The sequence below is a fragment of the Myripristis murdjan genome, chromosome 10 (assembly GCF_902150065.1).
Source record: "Myripristis murdjan chromosome 10, fMyrMur1.1, whole genome shotgun sequence".
Taxonomy (NCBI): domain Eukaryota; kingdom Metazoa; phylum Chordata; class Actinopteri; order Holocentriformes; family Holocentridae; genus Myripristis; species Myripristis murdjan.
This window is the reverse complement of record NC_043989.1, coordinates 34,530,438-34,544,635: the sequence shown is the minus strand read 5'-3', so window position 1 is coordinate 34,544,635 and position 14,198 is coordinate 34,530,438. Positions and strand designations below refer to the sequence as shown.

At 39.8% G+C, this 14,198-nt stretch overlaps 1 protein-coding gene across 1 annotated transcript in view; it reads left to right on the top strand.

The window, feature by feature from the left end:
* magt1 (magnesium transporter 1) overlaps positions 1–14,198 on the top strand; it is an 82,678-nt gene that overhangs the window by 9,857 nt on the left and 58,623 nt on the right. Inside the window, exon 2 of the mRNA XM_030062396.1 lies at positions 592–761. Coding sequence (XP_029918256.1) covers positions 592–761 — 170 coding nt within the window. The remainder of the gene's footprint in view (positions 1–591; positions 762–14,198) is intronic.

Sequence of the window (14,198 nt, the reverse complement as noted above, 5' to 3'; positions counted from 1 at the left end):
AATCTAAAATAAATAAAAAATGTTGTTGCTGGTTAGAAATTTACAATACTGAAAGTCCACTGTCCGAGTGCAAGTCAATGCAGCATAAAACTGCGGCATGCATTTTTCAGACTGATTTCACCAGTGGTAGAAAGATAACCACTGATACAACCAGAATAAGCTCATATTTACTTTTCAGCTCTGACTAAATTAGAATAATCAGGTTAGTGGGTCTGTATTCAAATGGTTTGTGGTGTTTGGCCATTAGCAAAAGTTGTCTGTCTGTCCATCCATCCATTACCCTTTAGCTTCCACCATGAACATTTCTCTAGATTTGCCCCTGAGTGTAACCACAACATTCTAATCCATACTGCCTACTAGTATATCAATATGTCTTATACTAACATAAGACATATTGATATGTATTGTGACCAAATGTCATATCAACAACGCTGGAATGACCCTATCTTTTTTTTTTTTTTATTGTGCAGCCCTACTCCTACCCAGAATCTGAATCCAGTAGTACTATGAAAGTAGTATCAGAAACCTTCTCATCTTGTTTGATGCCTAATATTAGAAGCTGTCTTCATGTTTGTTATCTGTCTGCCATAGACTCTGTTGTCAGAGAAGGTGACCCAGATGATGGAGTGGGCGTCCAAGCGTTCAGTCATCAGGATGAATGGAGAGAAGTTTCGTCGGTTTGTCAAGGCTCCTCCAAGAAACTACTCAGTGGTAATCATGTTCACAGCACTGCAGCCACAAAGACAGTGTGGAGTCTGCAGGTAAAAAGTAGTAGTAGCAGTAATAGTTGTGCTAGTAGTAGCATCATCAGTAGTGTTAATAGCTGTTGTGGCATTCGCTATTGAGGACCCATAGTGTCCCTTTAGTGGTATTTGAGCAATTCACAAATTTATATTTAACGGACCATACTAGTGAGTTTGAATATTTGGTCCATTTACTACAAGTTAAGCACATTTATTTATTTATTTATTTATTTATTTATTTATTTATTTACACATCATCATAACCAAGAAATATTTTGACATTTTTTAGTACACAACGGCCTGATGTGTGAAAGGGTCCCCCCAAGGAAGCCATTTCAAGCTTTTAAGAGGGCACCCAATTTCTCACAATCATAGCGATGACAGACAGGATACTGGCCAAGTATCCATGGTCGTTATAGATAGATAGATAGATACTTTATTCATCCCGCAGGAAATTCACAGTTTTTCAGCAGTATCCACAGATTACAGATTAAATAAATAAAAAAAGAAAAAGAAAAAAAAAGAAAGAAAGAAAGAAAGAAAGAAAGAAAGAAAGAAAAAAATAAAGAATAAGATCTAAGTACAACGGAATAAGATCTGAGTACAACAGAATAAGATCTAACATCTTATTCATCTGTCTGTACATCTTATAATGTACAGACAAACATCTGTTACAGACAGACATTAAGATTAATAGAAAAAAATAAATAAATAAATAAAATAAGTAGAATACAACTAAAACAGAGTTGTCCGGTGATCCAGTTTCAATTCAGTAGTGTGGGGTATTTTGATCTGTATACACATGTATATTCTCAAGTAGATGCTCAGTAAATGCTTAGATTGGGAGAAAATATGGTACATATTAAGGGGCAATAATTCAGGCTGTATCACAAACTTCTGATTTTATTTATTTGTTTATTTATTTTATATACATGTACACTACTCACAAAAAGTTAGGGATATTTGGCTTACGGGTGAAATTTACGGAAAATGTAAAAAGTTCACGCTACAGTGATATTATATCATGAAAGTAGGGCATTTAAGTAGAAGCATACACTGGTGATTTCCTCATCTCAAACAATTTCTTGAAACAAAAGCCAGTGGTGGGTATACCACAACAAAAAATGTCAATGTCTCAATAACTTGTCATGTGCCCTTGAGCATCAATTACAGCTTGACAACGACGTCTCATGCTGTTCACAAGTCGATTTATTGTCTGCTGAGGCATGGCATCCCACTCTTCTTGAAGGGCGGCCCTCAGGACATTGAGGTTCTGGGGTACAGAGCTCAGAGCCTCTACACGGCGACTCAGCTGATCCCATAGGTTTTCTATGGGATGCAGGTCTGAGAAAGTGCAGGCCACTCCATCTGAGGTACCCCAGTCTCCAGCAGCCGTTCCCTAATGATGCAACCTCGATGAGCTGGAGCATTGTCGTCCATGAAGATGAAATTAGGCCTGTGTTGTTCATGCAGGGGTACAATGACTGGATTAATGATGTTATTCAGGTAGTATGGGCTTGTCACAAAGTGTAGAGCAGTTCTGTACTGACCAGACACACCTGCCTACACAGTATCACCACCACCACCAAAGGCTCGTCTGGTGACACCAGTGGCTGATGCATAGGGCTCTCCTTGACGTCTCCAACATCGTTGGCAGCCATCATTTCTGCTCAACATGAATCGGCTTTCATCAGAGAACAGCACTGAGGCCCACTGGTCCCTCGTCCAGCGTAAATGCTGCCTGGCCCATGCAAGACGATGACACCTGTGCCTGGTGGTGTGGTCAGGTACCCTTGCAGGTCGTCTAGCATGCAGACCATGCTGATGTAAATGGTTTCGAATGGTCTGACGTGACACTTGGGTGCCTCTCACCTCCCTTAAACATGCCTGGATTTGAGTGGCTTTCATCATCCGGTTCCGCAGGGCACTGTTCACAATGAAGCGGTCATCAGTGTGGGATGTGGCCAAAGGACATCCACTTCTATGCCTTTCTGTGACCCTTCCAGTCTCTCTGTATCTCTGTTGCAACCTGCTGATGACACTCTGTGACACTCTAAGCTCAGTGGCCACTTCCGTCTGAGAACATCCCGTTTGAAGCCTCGCAATGGCGAGGTGCTGCTGATCAATTGTTAGGTGTCGTCTTGGTCTCATGATGTCAAAATGTGAACAGCATGATGTGAACAGCAGGAGGACTGTTTAAATACCAATTCTAATTGAACCAGGAAATTTATTGGTCGATTCATGGATCAAACACCTGATGTGAATTTTGCCGTTAAGCTCCTTGTTAGAGAACAGCAACTTGTGCAAAAGGTACTGAAACATTGAACAGTTGGACATGTGCATTCAAAAGTTTACAGAAGGTCACATTAAGTTCACCTGTAAAGGTTATAATGCATTTTAGGTTCATCCTGAAATTTCACCCGAAAGCCGAATATCCCTAACTTTTTGTGAGTAGTGTATGTATTCAGATGGGTTTCAAAAGTTCAGGCAAAACCTGGAAAACCTTACAAACCGAGTAGAGTCGGGCCAAGTAGGTGCTAGTGGAAAAGCGCCATAAGTCAGTGATATTATTAGTCAGTGTAATATTAGTGAAAAGAAAATAGTATCGGAATACAGATCTATAAACAAGAATCTTCATATAAACAGTAATTATATATTGAATCTTTATTCAGACACATGGTCCACATAAGAAATGAAATTGAAAATAAAATCAAAGATAAAACAGATGAAAAAGTGAAGAAATACATTATACAGTGCTATACCATTAAATTACCATTAAAAATATGTCATATACACATACACATACATACATGTATATACATACAGTACAGGCCAAAAGTTTGGACACACCTTCTCATTCAATGCGTTTTCTTTATTTTCATGACTATTTACATTGTAGATTCTCACTGAAGGAATCAAAACTATGAATGAACACGTGGAGTTATGTACTTAACAAAAAAAGGTGAAATAACTGAAAACATGTTTTATATTCTAGTTTCTTCAAAATAGCCACCCTTTGCTCTGATTACTGCTTTGCACACTCTTGGCATTCTCTCAATGAGTTTCAAGAGGTAGTCACCTGAAATGGTTTTCACTTCACAGGTGTGCCTTATCAGGGTTAATTAGTGGAATTTCATGCTTTATCAATGGGGTTGGGACTATCAGTTGTGTTGTGCAGAAGTCAGGTTACTACACAGCCGACAGCCCTATTGGGCAAATTCATATTATGGCAAGAACCAATCAGCTAACTAAAGAAAAACGAGTGGTCATCATTATTTAAGAAATGAAGGTCAGTCAGTCCAGAAAATTGCAAAAACTTTAAATGTGTCCCCAAGTGGAGTCGCAAAAACCATCAAGCGCTACAACGAAACTGGCACACATGAGGACCGACCCAGGAAAGGAAGACCAAGAGTCACCTCTGCTTCTGAGGACAAGTTCATCCGAGTCACCAGCCTCAGAAATCGCAAGTTAACAGCAGCTCAGATCAGAGACCAGATAAATGCCACACAGAGTTCTAGCAGCAGACCCATCTCTAGAACAACTGTTAAGAGGAGACTGCGTCAGTCAGGTCTTCATGGTCAAACAGCTGCTAGGAAACCACTGCTAAGGAGAGGCAACACGCAGAAGAGATTTGTTTGGGCCAAGAAACACAAGGAATGGACATTAGACCAGTGGAAATCTGTGCTTTGGTCTGATGAGTCCAAATTTGAGATCTTTGGTTCCAACCGCCGTGTCTTTGTGAGACACGGAAAAGGTGAACGGATGGATTCCACATGCCTGGTTCCCACTGTGAAGCATGGAGGAGGAGGTGTGATGGTGTGGGGGTGTTTTGCTGGTGACACTGTTGGGGATTTATTCAAAATTGAAGGCACACTGAACCAGCATGGCTACCACAGCATCCTGCAGCGACATGCCATCCCATCCGGTTTGCGTTTTGTTGGACGATCATTTATTTTTCAACAGAACAATGACCCCAAACACACCTCCAGGCTGTGTAAGGGCTATTTGACCAAGAAGGAGAGTGATGGAGTGCTGCGGCAGATGACCTGGCCTCCACAGTCACCGGACCTGAACCCAATCCAGATGGTTTGGGGTGAGCTGGACCGCAGAGTGAAGGCAAAGGGGCCAACAAGTGCTAAACACCTCTGGGAACTCCTTCAAGACTGTTGGAAAACCATTTCAGGTGACTACCTCTTGAAGCTCATCGAGAGAATGCCAAGAGTGTGCAAAGCAGTAATCAGAGCAAAAGGTGGCTATTTTGAAGAAACTAGAATATAAAACATGATTTCAGTTATTTCACCTTTTTTTGTTAAGTACATAACTCCACATGTGTTCATTCATAGTTTTGATTCCTTCAGTGAGAATCTACAATGTAAATAGTCATGAAAATAAAGAAAACGCATTGAATGAGAAGGTGTGTCCAAACTTTTGGCCTGTACTGTATATCTCTGCCAGTTTTTAAACATACCTGGTATTCCCAAATTGTTGGATGGCTCTCTCCATGATTGACCTTTTTTATGAGATCCCGGTGGACTGTAGTCTGGTGTCCCACAGCTCTGCACACAGAGACAGCCACAGTCCTCCATTGCCGTTCTGCCAAAATCCGCCAGATTTTTTTCTGATTCCACTATTCTCTCCTACTGGACTCGCCGCGGTGTCATCACAGGGTGCTACGCCCAAGTTAAAAAATTTTCAACTTGGGCACAGCATGCACGTGCCACACGCTCGCGCCCTGCGATCACATACACAATGAATGGCTGCGCCGGCTGAGATATGCAGCCTGCGTGCACTATGTGAAAGCCCCATTAGCTAGATTAGCTGCGCATGCACCTCCGTAGCTATGTCGAGAAAAAATAATAACGAATGATGTATTTATTTATATTAGAATTGTCACAGGTCCGGACAGAACCGTCACTGGGTCCGTGCCCGGATTGGGTCCGCCATTTGGTGATGCCCGCCCTAGATCAGGGGTCTTGAATGTTTTTCAAGCCAAGGACCCCCAAACTGATCAAGTGATGGAGCAGGGACCCCCTTCAATATATATTGTATAAAATTGGGTTTTATATTAAACTGGGCCTAGTGACATGTATAAATGTACCTTGTTATTGTGCATTCATTCTATTAAAATAATTGAGAGATTCATGTTTTCATTTTAAACATACATGTAGTAGGGACATCCTCAAGCCATCTGTGCATGGCACACATACTCCCACATTAGTGAGATGTCTGACCCTGATAAGTGGCACACAACTTACTGTATGTTGTGGAGTTGCCCCAAAAATACAAGAGTTCTAGTCTGAGATTTACAAAAATGTTAACCAAATCATAGGGTGCGATGTGACTTTTTCCCAGAGGATTTACTGTGCATTCAGAAAATATTCAGACGCCTTTCACTTTTGTTATGTTGAAGCCTGGTGCTACAGTCGTTTAAATTCATTTTTTCTCTCATAAATCTATACTAAGTACTAGTGGTGGGTGCAATTCATCGAAAGTGCGATTCATCGCGATGTTTTCGTGCATCGATTTTTTTCACGTCGATTCTTTTCCACCAAGCCCGGAAAAAAACGGGTACCCGGAACAAAAAGTAGGTAATGCGCGCGCCACCCGGACAGTTTAGTAGGTGGGACCATAGCAACCCTTACCAAAAAGTAGTATACTCAAGTAACTTATAAGTATACTTTTTATGAACTAAGTATACTTTCTGTGAACTAATACTTAGGTAAGTATACTTTTCAGATTACTTTGAATGTACTATCAGGAATATACTTAACAAAAGTATACTTAGTTTATACTGATGAGTACACAGACAAAGTTTAAGTATAATCCAAGTATAACATACTTGATATACTTTAAGTATATTATCCAATAGTAGTCAAAACTTAGTACAAGTATATAAAAATGTTGTACCTGCTTGCAACATGGAGTGTTATTTTACTGTATTAGCTGGCTTGTTGTATAGCTATTTTACACATTGGCTGCTTTGCCATAACACATACACTGTGAGTGAACCTGTAGTCAGGGGTGGACTGGCCATAATATACTTAAACTTAAAGTATATCAAGTATGTTATACTTGGAGTATACTTAAACTTTATATTCCTGATAGTACATTCAAAGTAATCTGAAAAGTATACTTACCTAAGTATTAGTTCACAGAAAGTATACTTAGTTCATAAAAAGTATACTTATAAGTATACTTGAGTATACTCCTTTTTGGAAAGGAAGTTTTGAATGCCATGCCTATTTGTCACATTTGCTCTCACAGGGTTGGTGCCCAAACCCTGTAACACTTTCATTCAGTACCTCGCATTTTTCAGTTCTTTGTTCATTAAAGTGCATTTTTTTCCAAGAGGTGTTTATTCACATGAGATACCTCTCCACTCAGCTATTTGATTCAAAGCAGACTGTGCCAACTCAGTAGCCTAGTGGTAGAGCGTCCGCCCTGAGACTGGGAGGTCGGGGGTTCAATCCCCGGCCGGGTCAACAAATTCAAATATGGTTGTAGTATGCATCAAGTATAAGTAAAGTATATTCAAGTACATTGAAGGTAAAAGAGTAGTACACTTTTAAGTTTATTAAAGTGCAAAGTAAGTAAAGCAATAGTGTACTTGAAGTACACTAATGAGTATACGAATGGTTTACTTTAACTAAAGAATAGTACAACTCAAGTACAGGAAATAGTATAATTTAAGTATACTTATATATAAGTAAAGTAACCTTGAAGTTTACCCGAGTATACTCAAAAATGGGCCAAATCAGGGTACTTTTAGTATAAGTATACTTTGTAAGTATACTAACTAGTACATATGTAAGTACACTACTAGTACATAAATACAAGTATACTTGGTAAGGAAAGTATACTTGATAAAGTATACTCAAACTCCACTTAAGTATTCTTGGAAAGGTAAACTAGAAGTTTACTTCTTTTTGGTAAGGGAAACGGAATGCCGTTGTAAAATAACTGTAACTCACGGCTTCAAGAGGCTTATTGCTTTTATAAAACGGTTACCCTACATAAAGCCCATAAAATAAACACACAAGAAAAAAATGCAGCAATAAAATTGAGAACTATTCATTCTTCCGCCAAGCAAGATAGAGTGCACAGAATGCACAGAGCGCAGACGGTAAGATTGCTTTTTCATCTAGCGCCGTCATCATGTCACATCAGGTTATTCGGGCTCGTTAATGTTGAATTGGATATTTCCATTAATAGTGCAATTGTTTTTTTTTTTTTTTATTTATTTTATTTTTTTCCTTTTTTTTCTTTTTCCCAATTGTTTTTATTAGAATATTACTGCAGAGAAAATGCAATTACAGTACAATCGTAACCCTTATCCCAACCTAAAGAAGAGAGCCCAAAAAAAATCTCATTTACCCACAACACATTTATACAGGACAATGCATTCATCCTTCATACACATGAGAGAGAGGAGTTCATTCTGCAAAAAGCATTTCACTGTGCTGATATAGGAATATGAAAAACAAAATCGAAAAGGGAGTATAAGGTACTGTAACTCAGCGGCCATGATTTAGAACCAGATCCAGACCCCCCCAAAAATCGCGAACAGCGTCCAAGAGACACCTCACATGACAGGCCCTGGCTCATTCTGTATGCCCCGAGTGTTAAGGGTGCTGCAAAGATGTACTAGAAAGGGTCCCCATGATTCTTCCCACCTGTGTGGTAATTTCGAGTGATTAAAACGGAATTTCTCCATGTGGATTACTGAGGTTAGCTCGTTCAGCCAGTTTTTAAAACAAGGTGGACTTGTTGATTTCCATTCTTTGAGAATTAATTTTTTCGCTAGAACTGTGCCCATTAGGAGGGCAGATTGTATACTTGATGGAAGACTTTGGGACTCAATAGAGCAGCCGAATAGAGCCAGATCCCTGTCAGGAAGGAGTGTCTTGTGGTATACTTCAGAAAAAAATGAAAAGATCATTGACCAAAACTGGTAAATCAATGGGCAGTGCCAGTACATGTGCAATAATGTACCGTCGTTTACTTTGCATTTTTCACATATTGGAGAGATGGAGGGATAGAATTTGTGGAGTTTGACCTTGGAGTAATGAAAGCGGTGTAGTACTTTAAATTGTATAAGTCTATGTCTGCTGTTTATTGAGCAGCTATGTATGCGGGAGAGTGCAGATTTCCAGATTCTATCAGGTAGTACAGTGTTAATTTCATCCTCCCACATACTTCTGACATGGTTAAAAGATGACTGGTCATTAGAGAATAAGCATACAAACTTTGTAATCAACTTCTTGCTCTCAGGTGTTAGAGAGAGTAGTTCCAAGAAGTCATGTCTTGCAAGCGTGAACTCAAAATTGGGGACATTTTCTCTCACAAAATGCCTGAATTGCATATATCGAAAGAAATTGGAGTAAGGAAGATTGTATTTTGATCTTAACTGTTCAAAAGAAGCAAACATATTATCAATATAAAAGTCCTTGATACAAGTGAGTCCTTTATCAGACCATAGAGAAAATGTGTTGTCCACCAATGCTGGAGCAAATGCATGATTATGGCAAACTGGCGAGTATACTGATACGTTGGGGATTTTGTAAGTGCACTTTATTTGATTAAGAATTTTCAGTGAGTTTCTGACTACCAAGCTGTGGCTTACATCTTTGATATTATGTGTTGGATTTGTAAACAGGAGAGAAGATAGTGAGGTATGTGGTTTTGTCAGGGACCTCAGCTCCAATTTTAGCCACAGGGGGGCAGAGTTAAGTAACTTGTGGCCTGGACATCCCCATTGCCAAAATGCCATTGCCCTCGCATTAGTTGCCCAATAATAATCCTTGAATACTGGAAGACCCAAACCTCCATCCTTAGTGGACCTGTTTAGATGATTTTTGGATATTCTATGCTTTTTGTAGCCCCAGACAAAGTCTAGTATGATGGTGTCTAATTTTTTGAAGAAGTCTGCTGGGATCATTATAGGAAGATTTTGAAACATATGTATAAACTTTGGTAATGATACCGTCTTGATAGCGTTGATCCTACCAATCATGGAAAGTGGTAGGGTCCTCCAGTATTCAATATTCCGCTTAAGTTTCTCAATCCCTTCAAGTAGATTTAGTTTAAGTAGGTTTTGGTGATTTTTTGAGATTTTGAGCCCTAAATATGTGATAAATTCTTCAGCAGCCGTAGCGAGACAGTTGTGTGGAATCATAGCATTTACACCAATTGCCATGTATTCACTTTTTGACCAGTTAATTGTGTAGCCAGATATAAGGCTAAATGATTGGATGTAATCTAGCAGATGTGGAATGGCAACTTCTGGATTTTTAAGTGTAAGAACCAAGTCATCAGCATATAATGTGACTAGACATTCATCAGTACCAGCTGGAATACCTTTGATTTCAGGATGACTTCTTAACCCAATTGCCAAAGGTTCTATTGCAAGATTGAATAGCAAAGAAGACAAGCAGTCTCCCTGTCTGACTCCTCGATAAAGGTTGAATGGTAATGACAAGATGTTGTTTGTCATGACACGAGATTTAGGAGAGAGATAGATCATCTTAACCCAAGCTACAAAGTCTTCCCCAAAGCCAAATCTCCTTAGAGATTCAAAAAGATAAGGCCATTCAATAGAGTCGAAAGCCTTTTGGGCATCCAATGTCAAAATGGCAGCTTGCTTATTTTCCCCTAGATCGGAATATAATATGTTGAGAATTCGACGTACGTTGAAAAAAAGAAGTCTGCCAGGGATAAAGCCGGCTTGGTCAGGATGAATAATGGAGGCTATATGTTTATTTAATCTAATAACTAGTACTTTGGTTAGAATTTTCTGATCGACATTAAGCAAGGAAATGGGTCGGTAATTAGCTGGGTCAAGAGGATCTTTCCCTTTTTTCAGAAGCAGACATATGTTTGCTTCGTAGAAAGACTGAGGTAAAGCTTTTTTGGCAACTGAGTCATTGATCATCCTGAGTATAATGGGTGTTAGGATCTCATGGAATGCTATATAGAATTCTGCTCTGAGCCCATCAGGTCCTGGGCTTTTTCCCATGGGGAAGGCCTTTATAGCTTCCACTAACTCAGAGATGGAGAATGATTCATCTAGAGAACGCTGACTATTCTCACTAAGCTGTGGGAGAACAATGGAATCAAAGAAGGTTGAATAATCCGACTCTATTGCTGTAGATCTGGAAGTATAAAGGTTAGAGTAGAATTCTTTGAAGCACTCATTGATGTCATATTGATCTGTAAGTGTTTGTCCTGTCTCTGATTTCACTTTATGTATAGCAGTCTTGGCCAAATCACCTTTTAGTTGTCTTGAGAGTAATTTTTGAGGTTTATCACTCAATTCAAAATGTTTTTGTTTTGTCTTAAATAATAGGCGATTAATTTCTTCACCAAGGATAGAGTTGTGCTCCGATTTTAATTTCAGAAGATTGTTATAGTCGGACTGAAGTAGTGTCGATTTATATATTTGCTCAGTAAAATTAATTTTTTGTTCAATTTCTTTCAGTCTCTTTAATTTTTCTTTTTTTCTTGAGGATTCAAAAGAAATGATATAGCCTCTCATGGTGACTTTGAGTGTTTCCCAGAGAGTGGAATCGGAGGTAGCACCGTTATCATTGATCTCAAGAAAGTCTGTGAGATGCTTTATCATATACTCTTTAAAACCTGGTGAAGAAAGTAACAGAGGATTGAATCTCCAATTATATTTTGGTTTGGGTAAAAAGAATTGTAGCTGCATTGTCACTGGACTATGATCAGATATCAAAATGTTGTGATAGTGTGTATCGCAGATATTGGAGATTAAACCCGCCTCTATGATGAAATAGTCAATTCTAGTAAATGAGTGATGAACATGTGAGTAAAATGAGAAGTCTTTTTTATCTGGGTGTTGTATTCTCCAGATATCTACCATATTTCTAGATTTGATCAGATTATTCAGTGTTTGGCTAGAGTTGCTTACTGAGGAGGATTTCACAGATGACCTATCAAGTGCTGGATCCAAATAACAATTAAAATCACCACCAATGAAAACATTAGAGGAACCATCTTCTGGGAGTAGATCAAACACTTTGCGAAAGAAGGCAGGATCATCACAATTTGGACCATAAATGTTCAATAATGTAATTGGAAATGAATTAATAAAACCAGAGACCAGAATGAACCTTCCATTAGGATCAGTCAGCATAGATTTCAGTCGAAATGGAACATTATTGCGAAACAGAATTGCGACACCCCTTGCACGGCTTGTAAATGGGGAGTGGTAAACTTGTGATATCCAGCTAGGTTTAAGTTTATGTTCAGTAGTTCTAACAATGTGTGTTTCTTGCAAAAAAAAAATGTCTGCCTTCAAAGAATTCAAATGAGAGAATACCTTACCGCATTTAGTATTATTTCCAAGACCCCTAATATTCCAAGAGCTTAGTGTGATTTTGCCATTTAGGTTTGCAGACATATTCTTATCGAAAAAGCACAAATAGAATGATTAAATGTGCACACATTAATACAGAGATTATGCTGACTATAAACCCAAAACAACAGATGGAGAAAAAAAAAATGTAGTAGCAGAAGACACATCCCTCCCTCACGCACAACCATACCCCATACACACACACCATTCCACCCCTCCGCCCACCGCTCTCTTCCACCCCCCCACCCCTCTGGTCCACCCCCCTCCCCCTCAAAAAAACCCATATTCAAGGAAGGGAAAAATAAAACAAACACAAATGTTACCACGCCCCGTCTTCAGTTGTAGCCTACAGTCACTCAAAGTAGCCTCGTATGATGATTGCGGCAGATCGCCCCAAAATATTAAAAGAAAAAGAGAAAAAAAAAAAAAACTCTCAAAGGGAGGATCAGAAGTTTGGTGGCGCGCACCTTGTTACAATGTAGCCTTTAAATTATATGAGCAAGCAGACAGCGTTCTGTTAGCGCACTCTCTGTTATAACATTTAAATTGTATAACCAACCAGTGCACTGTCACATTTTCGCATATATCAAAGTATTCAACTATAATATTGGGAACCTGTAAGACGGAGAAAATACAAAGAAGAGAACATGCTGGGCTCAATAACAGCCAGTCGGTGCCGGGTAGATTAGGCTGGCATGCATATTAACTAGGGCTGGGCAAGTTAACGCGTTATTATCGCGTTAATTCATTAGACTATTGACGCCGATATTTACTTTATCGCGCATTAACGCATGTTGCTCACATGATTTTATTTTGTAAAAGTCTGTTGCTGGCTGCTGCAGTTTAGGGGTTAGACTCACACTCCGGAACAGTAGGTGGCGGTAATGCACCAATGAGCTGGCTGCCAGCCCAGCCGCCGTTCAAACAGAAGAAGAAGAAGGAGAAGCGCGCTGTCTGCTTCGGATCCATAACACATCCATGTGCGGAACCGGAAAAGAAAAACACGCGGAAAAACCAAAGCAGACATGGAGACGGGTAAAGTCACGGAGCTTTTAAATGGCCATTTTCATTTTAAAGTTCTCCCAGACGGCGGATATGACAGAAAAAAGGTTATTTGTAACCACTGCCAAGCTGAACTTTCTTATCACCGGAGTACCTCAAGCTTAAAATATCACTTAAATGCCAAACACACTGTAGACATCACCAAACAATTCAGTGAATCTGAGAGTGGAGCGAGGCTTCGGCAGACCACACTTAATGCAGTGTTTGGGAGAAGTACCGATAAACAAAAGCAAGAGAAGCTAACAAATGCCATGGCGAAGTGGATAGCTACAGACTGTAGACCGATTAGTGTTGTGGAAGACGTCGGTCTGAAAAACATAATGAGAATCGCAACAAATGACAGCAGTTATGAAATGCCATCAAGACGCACCATCAGCCGAAGAATAAACGAGTTGTATGAAAAAGAGAGGACTGAAAAAGCGGCAACTTTACAACGTGCACCTGCAGTTGCTCTCACAGGGGACTACTGGACATCACTCGGTAATCATAACTACCTCGGAGTTACGGCGCATTATATTGATGAGAAGTGGGCGCTACATTCACATGCTTTGTCTGTAATGAAAACAGAAGAGCGACATTTTGCTGAAATATGCGCGGGACACTTCACAGAGGTTGTACAGCAGTGGGATTTGTCAGATAAAGTCACCACACTCAGCACAGATAGTGCACGAAATATGATAGCTGCTGCGAGACAACTGCCCTTTGATCACATCCCCTGCTTTGCGCACAGTCTCCAGCGCTCTGTCACGGTGTCTCTGCATAACAGTGCGTTTGACAATGTGCTTGCCAAGTGCAGAAAAGTTGTGGGGCACTTCAAACACAGTCCAGCAAATGCATCCGAATTAGAGCAAAAACAAGTCGAACATGGACAGAAGAAGGAGGCCCTTATGCAAGATGTTCCAACCAGATGGAATTCAACTTTGGACATGGTAAAAAGCATCCGCAGAAACGAACAGCCACTGAGGGACGTCCTCTCCACAAGCACCAAGGTTGTCATGCCAACTACAGCTGAGATG